This window comes from Rhinopithecus roxellana, chromosome 5, assembly GCF_007565055.1.
Source record: "Rhinopithecus roxellana isolate Shanxi Qingling chromosome 5, ASM756505v1, whole genome shotgun sequence".
Taxonomy (NCBI): Eukaryota; Metazoa; Chordata; class Mammalia; order Primates; family Cercopithecidae; genus Rhinopithecus; species Rhinopithecus roxellana.
The window spans coordinates 162323883-162340633 of record NC_044553.1 but is presented as its reverse complement, the minus strand read 5'-3'; the positions used below and the strand labels follow the sequence as shown (position 1 = coordinate 162340633).

The 16751-nt window shown below is 46.0% G+C and overlaps 1 protein-coding gene across 14 annotated transcripts in view; it reads right to left on the bottom strand.

The window, feature by feature from the left end:
* The window catches only part of KLC1 (kinesin light chain 1), a 73087-nt gene that overhangs the window by 28744 nt on the left and 27592 nt on the right, over window positions 1-16751 (bottom strand). For all 14 annotated transcript variants that reach the window (XM_010353589.1, XM_010353591.1, XM_010353585.1 and 11 more), the window contains exons 3-7: window positions 15207-15437; window positions 10498-10576; window positions 9748-9973; window positions 3233-3320; window positions 2547-2648 (exon numbers count right to left, since the gene is read on the bottom strand). In XM_010353589.1, coding sequence (XP_010351891.1) covers window positions 2547-2648; window positions 3233-3320; window positions 9748-9973; window positions 10498-10576; window positions 15207-15437 — 726 coding nt within the window. The remainder of the gene's footprint in view (window positions 1-2546; window positions 2649-3232; window positions 3321-9747; window positions 9974-10497; window positions 10577-15206; window positions 15438-16751) is intronic.

Below are 16751 nucleotides of genomic sequence, written 5' to 3'. Positions count from 1 at the left end.
TTCTTTCTTCGTAAGAGTCACTACTCTGAACTACCTTGAATATTCTTTATTACAAAGTAAGCCCCAAGAGTGCAAATTCTTTGTCTCTTTTCTTCACCAGTGTAATCCCTACATCTAAAAAGGGGCCTGGCACGCAGATGGATGAATGAATACTAACCTCCTCCTTCAGTACCTTGAACAAGGGATGAGTTCTCTCTGCTTTGTGCCTTTACACATGTGGTCCGCAGGGAGGTAAGCTGCCTCTCTACTCCTTTCTGCATTGCCTACCTCTCCCTGCCTAGGACATTTTTAACTCAATTATTCAAGATGCAGTTCCAACACCCACCTTCCCTAAGAAAACATCCCCAACACCCCCCGGCTCTGGCCCGCAGGAACCCGCACCCCATGTCTTCCCAGAGCTCTCTATTCTAGACGCTGCTGTGCCCTCTGCGGTCCTCAGTCTGTCCAGTGGACTGTGTCCTAGTGGGAGGGACCACATCTCTGATCTGTAAATCACCAACTCTAAGCAGGGGGCTCGAAATGAATGAAAGGGTAAATACATGAATGAATTTGGCAGGTCATCTTATATGGTTCCTAATTCTTAATTTGATACTTTTGTGCTGTCCCTGACTTTAACTCCGGCCCACCCCAAATTCGACCATTCTATTTCAGAAACGTGCAGATTGACGGCGTGATACAATGCTACCTATATAATCTGATAAGGAGCCCTTTTTCATTCTTTCTCCCCCAATTCCTTGCCATGTGGCTCAAAATTAACTGATAAGAATCACTGATGGCCGGGCGCGGTGGCTCAAGCCTGTAATCCCAGCACTTTGGGAGGCCGAGACGGGCGGATCACGAGGTCAGGAGATCGAGACCATCCTGGCTAACACCGTGAAACCCCGTCTCTACTAAAAAATACAAAAAACTAGCCGGGCGAGGTGGCGGGCGCCTGTAGTCCCAGCTACTCGGGAGGCTGAGGCAGGAGAATGGCGTAAACTCGGGAGGCGGAGCTTGCAGTGAGCTGAGATCCGGCCACTGCACTCCAGCCTGGGTGACAGAGCAAGACTCCGTCTCAAAAAAAAAAAAAAAAAAAAAAAAAAAAAAAGAATCACTGATAAATAATCACTAAAAATACCAAGTTAAAATACCATTTGTGCAGCTGGGCGCAGTGGCTCATAATCCCAGCACTGTGGGAGGCTGAGACAGATGGATCACCTGAGGTCAGGAGTTCGATATCAGCCTGGCCAACATGGTGAAACCCCATCTCTACTAAAAAATACAAAAATTAGCCGGGTGTGGTGGCACATGCCTGTAATCCCAGCTACCCAGGAGGCTGAGGCAGGAGAATCCCTGGAATCCGGGAGGCGGAGGCTGCAGTGAGCCAAGATCGTGCCCCTACACTCCAGCCTGGGCGACAGAGCAAGACTTTGTCTCAGAGAAAAAAAAAAACACAATCTGTGGTTACTCATCAGACAGACCTGATACCTCAATCTCTGTAACATCTGAAGAGACTGCCATACAGAGCACTGCTGAAATGAACAAGTTACGCTATATTTTTTCAATACCTAATTACCATAAACTGTAGCAGCTGGTATTAAATATACATGACACTGACTCAATCTATAGCTCTGAGTTAATCTTTAGTTATAATAATAATTATTTCATTTCTCAGCTTCATAAAGCATATTTAGTAAATTTATCTTTAAACTATCATGTTTTTCTTATTGACAAGCACATGTTCCACTGTCAAATGCAATGCTCCCAGGCTTTCCATCTCTAGTCCTCAGACATGTCTTCTTCAATCAGAGTCACTTCTAGGCCACCTTGGACGGCACCAGACTCAGGACTGCACCTTTCTAAATGTACACGTTTCATAACTGGACCTTCTTTTCTTTCTTTTTTTTTTACTTTAGAGACGAGGTCTCACTATGTTACCCAAGCTGATCTTGAACTTCCTAGGCTCAAGTGATCCTCCCACCTTGGCCTCCCAAAGTGCTGGGATTACAGGCATGAGCCACTGCGCCCAGCTTGTAATTGAGTCTTAAACGCTGATTTGTATGGGCCAATCTGGCTTTGTTTTGTGGGTTATTCGCTAATTAAATGAGTTGTTTCCAGCTAATAGTCAGTTAAAAACACATCACAGTGGTTATTTCTCAAAACCTAAAACTGAAAAATTTTTAAAAACACAAAAAACAGGGCTGGGCATGGTGGCTCACGCCTGTAATCCTAGCACTTTGGGAGGCCAAGACGGGCAGATCAGGAGGTCAAGAGATCGAGAACATCCTGGCCAACATGGTGAAACCCTATCTCTACTACAAATACAAAAATTAGCTGGGCGTGGTGCTGCATGCCTGTAGTCCCAGCTACTTGGAAGACTGAGGCAGGAGAACCACTTGAACCATGGAGGTGGAGGTTGCAGTGAGCCAAGATCGCACCACCACACTCCAGCCCGGTGACAGAACGAGACTCATCTCAAAAAATAAATAAATAAATAAAACACACACACACACACACACACACAAAACAAAAATCTCTAAGATGACGACTGTCCCCTTCTTTTGTACCTTTTCTCGGATTTCCAGAGCTCTTTTGCACAACGGCTCTGCTTCTTTGTACTTTCCTCTTTTACCATAAAGGACTGCAAGGTTATTCAAAGTCGCCGCGACCTGTCAACACAGAGAGAACCACTAAGAATGGTAAAAGATAACCAAATACAGTACATTATACACCACATATTCATTTATACTCAATCTATACAGTAAAGCATTCTTAGTCGCTGAACAATATGACTTCAGTTAAAAGGAAAAGCGCAATTCACTAGAGTATAGATTATACAAAGTAATACTGCAGAATACTAAAATTAAACACATCAACATCAAAAACATAATACCAACTTTTAAAAAATTTCCCTGGAAGCCACAAAGCCAACCAAAACAGATTCATATGCAAATCTGACCAGATTTTAATGAAGACAATGTAATTATTCAGAAAAAAATTTCTAGAAGGACATGCAATTTGATTTACAATCAAAAAATAGTTGGTGATCCATGTGAGGAGGGGTCATAAACAAATTAGATGTGCTCTGGCCTATCACTAGCACTGAGTAAATGAGGACCTCCTACCTGCACCATCTAGCGAAAAGGCAGTGCTTAAACTTTCCCTGTTGAGTTTAATGGTAAAATGAGTTGGATAAAAGAAATATATGGCAAAAATAAAATATAAAAAGAATGAAAGAACTTGATATACAAACCGCAGGATGGTCTTTGCCCAAAGTTTTCTCACGAATAGCCAAGGCATCATTCAGCAGGTTAGCTGCATCTTTGTATTTATTCTGATCCCTAAATGGAAAACACACATTAAGTGTTTTAGATAAGTGTTTCAGATGTAGATCACTACAGCTTTTTTTTTTTTCCTCCTGAGATGGAGTCTCACTCTGTTGCACAGGCTGGAGTGCAGTGGCATCATCTTGGCTCACTGCAATCTCCGCCTCCCGGGTTCAAGCAATTCTCTGCCTCAGCCTCCTGAGTAGCTAGGATTACAGGCATCTGCCACCACGCCTGGCTAATTTTTGTATTTTTAGTAGAGACGAGGTTTCACCATGTTGGCCAGGCTGGTTTCAAACTCCTGACTTCATGATCCACTCGCCTCGGCCTCCCAAAGTGCTGGGATTACAGGTGTGAGTCACCGCGCCCGGCCTCATTACAGCTTTTTTAAATATAATCTTCAACTATAGAAAAAAAAGTTAAGCTTAAACTATTTAAGAGGCCAGGCGCAGTGGCTCACGCCTGTAATCTCAACACTTTGGGAGGCTGAGGCGGGTGGATCACGAGGTCAGGAGATTGAGACCATCCTGGCTAACACGGTGAAACCCCGTCTCTACTAAAAAATACAAAAAACTAGCCGGGCATGGTGGTGGGCGCCTGTAGTCCCAGCTGCTCGGGAGGCTGAGGCAGGAGAATGGCGTGAACCCGGGAGGCGGAGCTTGCAGTGAGCTGAGATCCGGCCACTGCACTCCAGCCTGGGCGACAGAGCGAGACTCCGTCTCAAAAAAAAAAAAAAAAAAAAAAAACACTGGAAGGAAATCCATCAATAAACGGACTGGCAAGGTGAACTCTGGAATCAGACCCAACTAGCTTCCGAACTTGACCTTCCCATCTAGGCCACTGGGAAGATAATGTCCCCACACTACAGTGTTGTCATGCTTATGCCAGTTGGCCAGCACAGAGTAAGTGCAACAATCTAGAATAATGGACCAAGCTTGCATTTGGTATCAGACAGAATTAATTCCAGCGTCTGAGCTTGGGCTCTGCCAGTTAATGGCTACACAGCTTTGGGTGCATTAAGTGACCTCACGCAGTCCCAGCCTTCCCATCTACAAAGCAAGTATGTGATCTATTGCACAGTCTTGCTGTAAGATGATATGCTACATGTACACTGAAAAAGCCTTTTAAAAAACAGCAAACAAAAGTAAATATATTGTTGTGTCTGAATTTGGTACCCAATCTGCCTCCATTTTATTCAGTATGGAGGAATGAAGAATCTTTCTTGATTGGAGTAAAACAGCAACACCCCAGAACCAGGAACTCTCAGTTTAAGCATGCTGCTCACTACTGATGTGACTGAAAACAAGTACTCGCTTTTGAGACTTAGTACACATCCTTCTCAATTGAGTAGCAGTAACTGCCTGGCAAGGCTCTGCCCTGCAGAACATGAGAAAGACTAATAAGACTTCTAGAACCTCTGAAGCACACTAATTCTGGCCAAGTATTAATGTACTATTGTTTCTTTTTTCGTCCTATTACATGCTATTGTAGGCTGCCTCAAACTTTTTGTGAAAGTCGACAAGTACAAAATAGAGTTCCAAAAAGTAGTGGCCAGGTGCAGTGGCTCACGCCTGCAATCCTAGCACTTTGGGAGGCTGAGGCGGGCAGACTGCCTGAGCTCAGGAGTTCGAAACAAGCCTGGGCAACACAGTGAAATCCCATCTCTACTAAAATACAAAACATTAGCCAGGCGTGGTGGCATGCACCTGTAGTCCCAGCTACTCGGGAAGCTGAGGCAGGAGAATTGTAGCAAATGCAATTTAAAAATAAGCTACCAAGGCTGGGCGCGGTGGCGCACACCTATAATCCTAGCACTTTGGGAGGCCGAGGCGGGTGGATCACCTGAGGTCAGGAGTTCAAGATCAGCCTGACCAACATGGCGAGACCCTGTCTCTACTAAAAATACAAAAATTAGCTGGGCATGGGGCAGGCGCCTGTAATCCCAGCTACTCGGGAGGCTGAGACAGGAGAATCGCTTGAACCCAGGAGGCAGAGGTTGCAGTGAGCTGAGGTCGTGCCATCGCACTCCAGCCTGGGCAACAAGAGCAAAACTCCATCTAAAAAAAATAAAAATAAATAAAATAAGCTACCTAAAGTGTTATGAGAATTTATGAGGCTGGACAGTGGCTCACCCCTGTAATTCCAACACTTTGAGAGGCCAAGGCAGGTGGGTCACCTGAGGTCAGGAGTTTGAGACCAGCCTGACCAAGATGATAAAACCCTGTCTCTACTAAAAATAAAAAAAACTAGCTGGGCGTGGTGGCTGGCGCCTGTAATCCCAGCTACTCGGGAGGCCAAGGCAGGAGAATCACTTGAACCTAGGAGGAGGGGTTGCAATGAGCCAAGATGGTGCCATTGCACTCCAGCCTGGGTGACAGAGCAAGACTCTGTCTCAAAAAAAAAAAAAAAAAAAAAAATCCGGGCACGGTGGTTCACACCTGTAATCCTAGCACTTTGGGAGGCCGAGGTGGGTGGATCACTTTGGGAGACTGAGGTCAGGAGTTTGAGAACAGCCTGGCCAACATGGCGAAACTCTGTCTCTAGTAAAAATAGAAAAAATTAGCCGGGCGTGGTGGCAGTCGCCTGTAATCCCAGCTACTTGGGAGGCTGAGGCAGGAGAATTGCTTGAACCTGGGAGGCAGAGGTTGCAGTGAGCCGAGATTGCGCCACTGCACTCCAGTCAGGGGGATAAGAGCGAGACCTCATTTCAAAAAAAAAAAAAACAAAGAATTAAATGAGATGAGGTATACTAAGCACTTCTGTAAACGATGACATATTATAAAATGTCTGGGACTATTAATTAGCAGTGGTTCTCAGGTGTGGTCCCAAACCAACAGCAGTCAGCCTCAACTGGAACTTACTAGAAACCCAGAACTACCCCAGCCCTGCTGATCCAAGAACTCTGGGAGTGGAACCAGCACACTGCGATTTGTTAAATCAAGTGGGCTTAAGAAGCCCACCAAGAACTCAAATTCAAAAGAAAACAAAAATAGAATCCTAAAGCATTAAAATCCTAACAGAGCTGGGCGCGGTGGCTCAAGACTGCAATCCCAGCACTTTGGGAGGCTGAGACGGGCGGATCACGAGGTCAGGAGATCGAGACCATCCTGGCTAACACGGTGAAACCCCGTCTCTACTAAAAATACAAAAAACTAGCCGGGCGTGGTGGCAGGCGCCTGTAGTCCCAGCTACTCAGGAGGCTGAGGCAGGAGAATGGCGTGAACCCAGGAGGCGGAGTTTGCACTGAGCTGAGATCCAGCCACTGCACTCCAGTCCGGACGACAGAGCAAGACTCCGTCTCAAAAATAAATAAATAAATAAAATCCTAACAGAAAAATGTGCAAGGTAACAGGAAATTCACAGAAGGATGCAAATGACTATGTAAATGATTATGTCGGCACCCCAGGATGCAAATGACTATGCAAATGATTATGTAAAAATACATAATCAGAGAAATACAAATTAAAACACAATGCATACTCTATCTCCACCAACAGAACAGAGCCCCCCCCCCACCTCCAGGGTGGCACCCGTGCAGCAGGAGCATGGGTAGGCACAGCCTTTCTGAGTGGCAGTTTGGCAGCAGGTACCAAGGACTATAAAATGTTTATACTCTAACCTGTCTTAGGAATTTATCCTAAAAAAAGAAATACATGGCTGGGCACAGTGGCTCATACCTGTAATCCTAGCACTTTGGAAGGCCGAGGAGGATAGATCACCTGAGGTCAGGAGTTTTGAGACCAGCCTGGCCAACACGACAAAACACCGTCTCTACTAAAAAATACAAAAAATTAGCGGGGCCTAGTGGCAGGCGCCTGTAGTCCCAGCTACTCGGGAGGCTGAGGCAGGAGAACTGCTTGAACTCAAGAGGCTGAGGTTGTAGGGAGCTGAGATCACTCCATTGCACTACAGCCTGGGCGACAAGAGCAAAACTCCATCTCAAAAAAAAAAAAGAAAGAAAGAAAGAAATCCAGGCCAGGTGTGGTAACTCGTAGCTCACACCTATAATCCCAGCACTATGGGAAGCCATGGCAGGGGATCCTTTGGAGCCCACGAGTTTGAGACCAGCCTGGGCAACATGGTGGGGCGCCATCTCTACAATAAATAAATACATAAAAATAAATAAATAAATAAATCCAAACTCTTGAACAAAACTTATAAAGATCAGTAAAATATGAAAGGAAAAAAAAAAGCCGGGCGCGTTGGCTCAAGCCTGTAATCCCAGCACTTTGGGAGGCCGAGACGGGCGGATCACGAGGTCAGGAGTTCGAGACCATCCTGGTGAACACGGTGAAACCCCGTCTCTACTAAAAAATACAAAAACTAGCCGGGCGAGGTGGCGGTGCCTGTAGTCCCAGCTACTTGGGAGGCTGAGGCAGGAGAATGGCGTGAACCCGGGAGGCGGAGCTTGCAGTGAGCTGAGATCCGGCCACTGCACTCCAACCTGGGCGACAGAGCAAGACTCCGTCTCAAAAAAAAAAAAAAAAAAAAAAAATATGAAAGGAAAAAAAAAAAGCTTAAAATTATGTGTCCTTAACACAAGAATGATGGAATAACAAGCTAAACAGTAGAACACTGAATATGAACACAGATGCAGCTACTGTTTTTCCCAAACATCTACGCACACAGGTTGGCTCTCACACTATAATGCCAGGGAGCCACGAGACTGACAGAGGCCACGGCACCCCAGCACCCAGCAGTGATGTGTGTGCCCATGCACGCTGTACACAACAAAAACATAGTTATGCTTACTTAACTCATTTATATTAATAACATCCAGTACTGTCCAGAAACTTCCATATGTTTTAATAGGCATATAAGTTTTTTTAAAAAACAAACAACACAAAAACGCTGGCCAAGTGCAGTGGTTCCCAACCTGTAACCCTAGCACTATGGGGGTACCAAGCTGATCAGATCACTTAAGCCCAGGAGCTTGAGACCAGCCTGGGCAACATGGCAAAATGCCGTCTCTACAAAATATATACAATTTAGCTGGGCGTAGTGGTGCATGCCTGCGGTCCCAGCTACTCAGGAGGTTGAGGCAGGAGGATTGCTTGAGGCCAGGAGTCGGAGGTGGCAATGACCCATGATCGCATCACTTTTTTGACCCTATCTCAAAACACAAATTTTGTTGGAATGAACTGTCTCAATCTATTCAGAGCTAAATGCAAATATCTCTGACTAAGAAATACCTACAGTGAAATATGCAAACAATTGGCCAGGCACAGTGGCTCACGCCTGTAATCCCAGCACTTTGGGAGGCCGAGGCAGGAGGATCAGTTGAGGTCAGGAGTTTGAGATCAACCTGGCCAACATGGTGAAACCCTGTCTCTACTAAAAATACAAAAGTTAGCCAGCCATGGTGGCACGCGCCTGTAATCCCAGCTACGTAGGAGGCTGAAGCAGGAGAATCACTTGAACTCAGGAAGCACAGGTTGTAGTGAGCTGAGATCGCATCACTGCACTCCAGCCTGGGTGACAGAGCCAGACTCTGTCTCAAAAAAAAAAAAAAAAAGAAAAAGAAAATATGCAAACAATCTCAACATTCACCAACAGGAAAACAGTCAAAAAATGTCTAGAATGTCCACGAAACCCTAATGCATAGTCACGGGACAGACCAAGCTGCTGACAAACTACAGAGCCAAAGGGCACGGACTCGTTTTAAATAGTGTTGTTATAACAGGGGGCTTACTTTCTTATTTGTGTGTTTTTCTTTATTTTACCAACTTTCAAAACTTATTTTTAAAGAAATTACTTATGCGTGTAAGTAGCTGTATCACCCAATTTCTCTTCAAGCGTCATTATGCCCTGCACTCTCCTCTCCCTCCACACGTCCTCCTTCTTCCTCAGGGTCCCCTCGTCCCACCCCCACAACCTCAATCCTGCCCCAAGAGGACACCCTGCCTCCAGCTCCAGCCCCCAGCTGGATCCTAGGCACTGAGCCAAAGGAACTCTCCTACCACACAACTCAGAGCCCACCACTCCCCTGGGGCATCCTTCAGCAGGGGTGAAAGAGTTAGAGGAGCACACAAGAGGCAAAGGGCAAGTTGAATCCTGGATTCCAAAAGGAGGTATAGCGTTCCAGGCCTCGGAAGGCAGGAATGACACTGCCAGGCCAAGTGGGAAGGCCATTTAGACGAAAGAAGCTGCCAGCACAGGGTCTTGTGGAAAAGGTCAAAAGAGCGTTTGGCCGGTGTGAGGGGTACATCGTGGGCTATTCTAAACAAGCTGAACTGAGTGGTCACGGGCAGCGTCTTGTTCTGATTTGGTGACACTCTTCCACAGAACTTACTAAATATTTTTAATTTAACCCCTATTTAAAGAGAAGTGGATATGGTTGAAAAGTAGTTTATATAGATACATAAAAATATATTTTAAGGGGCAAAATGGTTAAAAACAATGTCTCTAGGTAAAATTCAGTAGGGAAACAAAAGTGACTAGCCTGTACACCAAGGCCAGGATGTTGAGCATGGTGGCCACGTCCGGGTGGTCATGTCCCGAAGTCTTCTCCAGGTCCTCCAGGGCCTGCTTGCAGAGGGGCACAGCTACCTCGTAGCGTCCCTGCGAGGCGTACTGGATCACCAGGTTGTGGAGTGTCCGCAGCCGTGCGGGGATCTCGTAGCCGCCCTGCTGGGCAGCCGCGGCTGCACTGCTGTGCTGCTGCTGGACTGCACGGAGAAAGTTCACTTCAGGTGAGTTTTTAAAGACAATTATCCAGATGAGTCAGTTTCTTTAAAATTGTCTTTACTAGCTTTGGTTCAAGTTAGTACTTGGCCCCTAGTGCTATTTAAATCTTTTCCTAGTACTGTCTGGGCAGCCAGGATTAAGAGTAGTGACTATAGGGTCAGGGATGGCACCACGGCCCCTCAGTGCCATGAGACTCTTCTTGGCACCATGAAACAAGCAGAATAAGTAATTCTGACCTATCTACCCCATAAGAACCTGCAGATCACACTTGAACTGCTCATGCCTGCTGCTGTATCCTAGGGTCTACTCTAACATATTCCTGTATTCCAACATACAGCACAAATTATTTTGGAAAACCAAAGGCAACCCTGCTCTGCTGGTGCTTCCTCCAGGCAGGCCGCATGCACTAAGGCTGCCACTGAGTGTTGATTGCTATGACCGTGTTCTAGGGGGAAAACACCTCTCTCCTGCACTCGGTAACATTCCCGCATCACCCGTCACTCACTTCCTTGCCCTGGGTCGTCTTCATCATTGGGGAAAAGGTCATCCAGAGGCTCTTTGGTAGAATCAGTGTCTTTGTCCTCCTATAAAACAGATCCAGGACAACGCTTCATCTTACAAGTACTATACATATCCTGTCCTGAAAATCTTTAATATTAAATACATTTTAACTAAGAATTTTAGAAAAGATTATCAGTTTTTATCATCAAATGTAGGATCGCCCACAATCTGGCATCCATCAGTTGAACAGGAGTAATGAAAAGCTAGATATAGACTAGAACACAAATACTTAAGTGCAGATCAGAGTTTGATGAAATGGGCCATGGCTGCATTTCCATGCCTCAGATCCTTCTCCTGTGCTCTGAGGGAGGTCTGGGAGAGCAGGGAAAACCCTGACTCAAAATAAAATCTTATTTGGGAACCAAATATGTAGCAACAGATGAAAATGGTGCATCTCTGATCCCCAGAGAAGTGGGGGGGCTGGATTCCTCACCACCACAATCGGCTCCAGGGCAGGATCACTGGGAGCAGTTTGAAACCTCCCAGCTTTAAAGGTCGGTGACCCATGTTTCCCCACATATTGCTGATTTAGTCAAAGAAATAAAATCAGAAACTACATAATGGCAAAGACAGGTAACAGCCTGACCAGTAAGAAATTAGCTTCATTGGGCCGGGCGCGGTGGCTCACGCCTGTAATCCCAGCACTTTGGGAGGCTGAGGTGGGCGGATCACAAGGTCAGGAGATAGAGACCATCCTGGCTAACACGGTTAAACTCCGTCTCCACTAAATAACACAAAAAATTAGCCGGGCGCGGTGGCAGGCGCCTGTAGTCCCAGCTACTCGGGAGGCTAAGGCAGGAGAGTGGCGTGAACCCGGGAGGCGGAGTTTGCAGTGATCCGAGATCGCACCACTGCACTCCAGCCTGGGGGACAGAGCAAGACTCCGTCTCAAAAAAAAAAAATTAGCTTCGTCATGGGGCAGATGAACACTATTTGGCTCCGGAAGGGAAAATGTGATAAAGACACATTGCTTTTAGAATATTCCTGTCTGGGATGCATCAAGTATTAGATGAACCCCAACTGAGGAATGATGGCCGAAGTAACTGGCCTGCATTCTTCAAAAACATCAATGTCATGAAAGACAACCACAGACGGAGGTCCCATTCCATGTGAAAGGCTACTCAAGAGATGTGACAGTCTCATGAAGGATGTGCCCCTGAACTGGGACACAGTGAAACAATGCCATGAAGGATGCTGTTGGCAGCTAACAAAAGGGGAGTATGAGCTTCAGAGGAGAGGATATGCTGGGTCTGTGTGCAACGTCCTGAGTGCCCCGGCCCTGGACTGCCACAGGAGAACCCCTCACCCTAGGGAAAGACGCCCAGCAGCAGTAAGCAGCCGTGGCACATGCTATGCCCCTCTGTGAACAGGGTTCAGAAGAAACAAGCACTCATAAGTACTCCAGAAAGGGTAAGGAGAGTCAGCTCACTGGATGTTTTCTCCAAGTGTAACACGTTTTCAAAATAATAAATTTTAAAAGTCACCGATCCTACGAAACTAGCTTTCTCCTTCTCAACATCCTCCAGTGTCCCAGGTCAATCACGGCTGGCATCGACGTCTGCAAGTACTTGCGTTTCCATAGCACTCTAGAGCAAGCACATCTTTATTTATTTATTTATTTATTGCCTGTTTGTTTGTTTTTTGAGATAGGGTCTCCCTCTGCCACCCAGGCTGGAGTACAGTGGCATCATCTTGGCACACTGCAACCTCCGCCTCCCAGGTTCAAATGATTCTCATGCCTCAGCCTCCCAAGTAGTGGGACCACAAGTGCGCACCACCACATCTGGCTGATTTTTTTGTATTTTTTAATAGAGATGAGGTTATGAGGTTTTACCATGTTGGCCAGGTTGGTCTTGAACTCCTGGCCTCAGGTGATCCGCCCGCTTTGGCCTCCCCAAATGTTGGGATTACACGCATGAGCTACCGCATCTGGCCTTATTTTTTTTTTTTTTTTTTGAGACAGAGGTTTACTCTGTCGTCTAGACTGGAGTGCAGTGGCGCAGATCTTGGCTCACTGCAACCTCCATCTCCTGGGTTCAAGCAATTCTCCTACCTCAACCTCCTGAGTAGCTGGAGTTACAGGTTATGTGCCACCATGCCTGGCTAATTTTTGTATTTTTAGTAGAGACAGGGTTTCACAATATTGGCCAGGCTGTCCTCCAACTCCTGACCTCAGGTGATCTGCCTGCCTCGGCCTCCCTAAGGGCTGCCATGAGCCACCGCACCCAGCCACATCTTTTAAATCAAAACGTTTAGTTGGCCCCTAACCTAGAGGAGACGTGAGGGAGGAATACAGTAAGCCTCTTGAAATACCATGCTGTCAACTAAACTGCATCCTCCCCAGATTCCTATGTTAAAGCCCTAACCCCCAGTGTAATGGTATTTAGAGATGAAACCTTTGGGAGGTGATTAGGACAAGATGAGCTCGAAAGGGTGGGGCCTCACGATGGGATTAGTGCCCTTATAACAAGAGACACCACAGAGCTTACTCCCTCTCTCTCTCTGTACCACATGAGAACACAAAGAGATGGTAGCAGTCTGCAAGCCAGAAAGAAGGCCCTCACCAGAACCAGACCCTGCTGGTACCCTGATCTTGGATTTCCAGAGCTATGAGAAAATAAATGTTAAGCCACCCAGCCTGTGGTATCTGTTACAGAAGCCCAAGCAGATGAAGACACAGGAGAAATGTAGGTTTGCTGGTGCTACACATAAGACTGTTTCAGTAGTCTTAGAATGGGGATTCGAACCAGAGACACAAATGTGCACCTCTCTAATATTCTGATTATGTATGTGAACATGCCTGGCACCATATAGGTATTTAAAAAATGTTAGTTCCGGCAGGGTGCGGTGGCTCAAGCCTGTAATCCCAGCACTTTGGGAGGCCGAGACAGGGGGATCACGAGGTCAGGAGATCGAGACCATCCTGGCCTACACAGTGAAACCCCGTCTCTACTAAAAAATACAAAAAACTAGCCGGGCGAGGTGGCGGGCGCCTGTAGTCCCAGCTACTCAGGAAGCTGAGGCAAGAGAATTCCGTGAACCCGGGAGGCGGAGCTTGCAGTGAGCTGAGATCCAGCCACTGTACTCCAGCCTGGGTGACAGAGCGAGACTCCGTCTCAAAAAAAAAAAAAAAAAAAAAAAGTTAGTTCCAAATGCAACGTGCAACACTGGACTAGGTCCTAGCACAGAAAAGAGATACTAGCGGAAGGCCTGGTGACATCCAAACCAAGCTTGTGTTTCAGTTAACAGTAAAGTATTGATGTTAATATCTTAGTTCTGACCACTGATCTATGATTATGTAAGATTAGGGGAAACTGGGTTATGGTTCTTCTCAAACTTTCCAACTTTTCGATCAATTTAAAATTATTCCATTGGAAACTTGAAAGAAGGGTAAAATTTTTAAAAATTAAAAATAAGTAAAATAAAATAATTCCAAAATTTAGAAATTTTCTTTAAAAAGAAGTTAACTGAGGCTGGGCATGGTGGCTCACGCCTGTAATCCCAGCACTTTGGGAGGCGGAGGCAGGCGGATCACAAGATCAGGAGATCGAGACCATCCTGGCTAACACGGTGAAACCCCGTCTCTACTAAAAATACAAAAAATTAACCAGGTGTGGTAGCACACGCCTATAGTCCCAGCTACTTGGGAGGCTGAGGCAGGAGAATCGCTTGAACCCAGGAGGCGGAGGTTGCAATAAGCCAAGATCATGCCACTGCACTCCAGCCTGGGCGATAGAGCAAGACTCCACCTAAAAAAAAAAAAAAAAAGAAAAAAAAGAAGTTAACTGAATCAGAAATAAATGTTGAATGAAAAATAACTGAGACCAGGATAAACATCCAAATATAGCCAACAGAGAAAGAAAAAGGCTGGGCACGGTGGCTCCCACCTAGAATCCCACCACTTTGGGAGGCTGAGGTGGGAAGATCACTTGAAGCCAGGAGTTCAAGACCAGCCTGGCCAAAATAGTGAAACCCCATCTCTACTAAAAAAAAAAAAAAAAAAAAAAAAAAATACAAACACTTAGCTGGGCATAGTGTCACACACCTGTAATCCCAGCTACTCCGGAGGCTGAGGCAGGAGAATTGCATGAACCCGGGAGGCGGAGGTTGCAGTGAGTCAAGATTGTGCCACTGCACTCCAGCCTGAGTGACAGAGTGAGACTTTGTCTAAATAAAAGAAAAAAAAGAAAACTAAGATCCTTTCTTCCACTGTAGATATAGGAAGATAAGCCAGCAAGGGAAGCCAAGGGGAGGATGAGAGAGGTGGCAAGAGAGCCAGATGGTGTCTGGGGGACCAGGGTAGTTTCAAAGAGAATGGCAATGTCAAGAACCCACCATAAGAGGCAGAGAGCTTGCCCAGAGTCCAGATTCAGACGGCTGGATTGGACCACTGCTAGACCAGCAGCTGATGGCACGGAAGCCAACCTACAGAGGGGCAAGGAAGCTCTGGAGCCTAAGCTGGGGCAGAGCTCGGGGCAGACCTCGCTGAAGGTAAGGGTGTCTCTCTGGATTGTGGCTTATATTTACAAAACATTTTTGCATGTTCTGGTCAACGTTCTAATATGAAAAGAATACGGCGAACAGAACTTCTATGACTTGCCCAGGGACTCCATTTTAAACCATCAGCACCACATTTGCTACAGAGCTACTCACGGATGGGGAAATGTCGTCATCATATTTTTTTAGCTGATTCATAAACTCCAGATGCTTCTTCTCCTCCTCCAGTTGAGCCACAGACTGCTCGCTCTTCTGCAGTTTCTGCTGCGTGTTGGCCAATTCATCCCGTAGCCACTGATTCTCCTGGCACAGACGACGAACCTGCGCACGTAGTTTCTGCTTCTCGGACTCCACAGCATTCAGGTGATTTGACAAAGCCATCATAACCTGAGCAGACAGAAACGTGTGCAGCACTGTAGCACATTGCCCAGCAAGTGTCCCTCCCACCTGTGCGAACATTCTGTGGCTGGGGCTGTAGCTTACACTCGCAGATGTTCTCTCCAAAGTACAAATAAGTACCATCTGCCATTTATTTCTCTTTTCCCCTTCAGCCACAGACTACATAACAGGGTACGAAAAAGAAAATCTCATGCTCAGAATGCCTACAAAAAACTATTTTTTTTTTGAAGAGCATGTCAAATGAACTAGCAATGAAAACACAGCTACCCTTCGGATGAAACTGTATTATTTTACTTTCTATCAAGATGGCCCCAACATAATTTTTATAGACCCTTTCCCATGTGTGAGGCCTTGTGTACACACATGCATGTCTGCATACAGAGTGCAGGTTGGTGAAGGGCTGGAGGTGGAAGTCAGAGAACAGGGCACATACAAATCTTCCTCGATGTTCCAAGGTGAGAGAAGACATCTCTGTAGCTACCACGAAGAGTAAGAATGCAATGGTGTACTCATAAGCTTACGTTTATGTCACAAAATCCAGGGAACACTCCAGGGCTCTGCCTACAGAGTGCTCACTAGGTTTCTGGAACAGAACAGCATGAAGCCGTGGCAACTTCCTAGGAGCATAAGAGCAGAAAGATCTAGGAGGAGCTGACTGGCTACAATCTGTTCTCTCTTTAGAACATGTATCTGCCCTTCCCTCTCATACATAATAACCAGGTTATTATCTTCCTAGGTTTAAAACCTGAAACTCCAGAAGGTGGGACCTTTTCTTCCTTCTTTTTGTAAAACTCTTATCTGCGACACCAAAAAAGCAAGTTTAAATTCATGTCACCTGTTCTCAAGATAACAGAACTTGAGAAATAATAGGCTCACAATATCCAAACAAAGCTACAGTTCTGCAACTCAAGTCTGTAAATGAAGACACTAAAATCAGGGTGTAGGCGTTCACTTCCCCTATGAAAGCAGAAACCACTGGCCAGCAGCCCTTCTTCTGCTCTATTCACTCACTCAACTAGAGAAAGCTAAGAAGTCAAGCTTTAGTATATTTAATTTTACCTAAGATATGCTGGCAGAGCCAGAAGTTATCAGGAGAGAGAATTTAAAAACCTAGATGTTTCCAGTGTTTTCATCTCTATGTCAAGCATGATATTACAGAAACAAAGGTTAGTCAAAGATATGATGCAATTTGCTCCTGGGATTGCAGAGACCATCACCTACTGGCCAGTGTCCATTCTCCTTTCCTTCCTTAGGCTTGAGAACCTGCCACTGCAAGTGGGAAGACAACATTCCCCAGTCTCC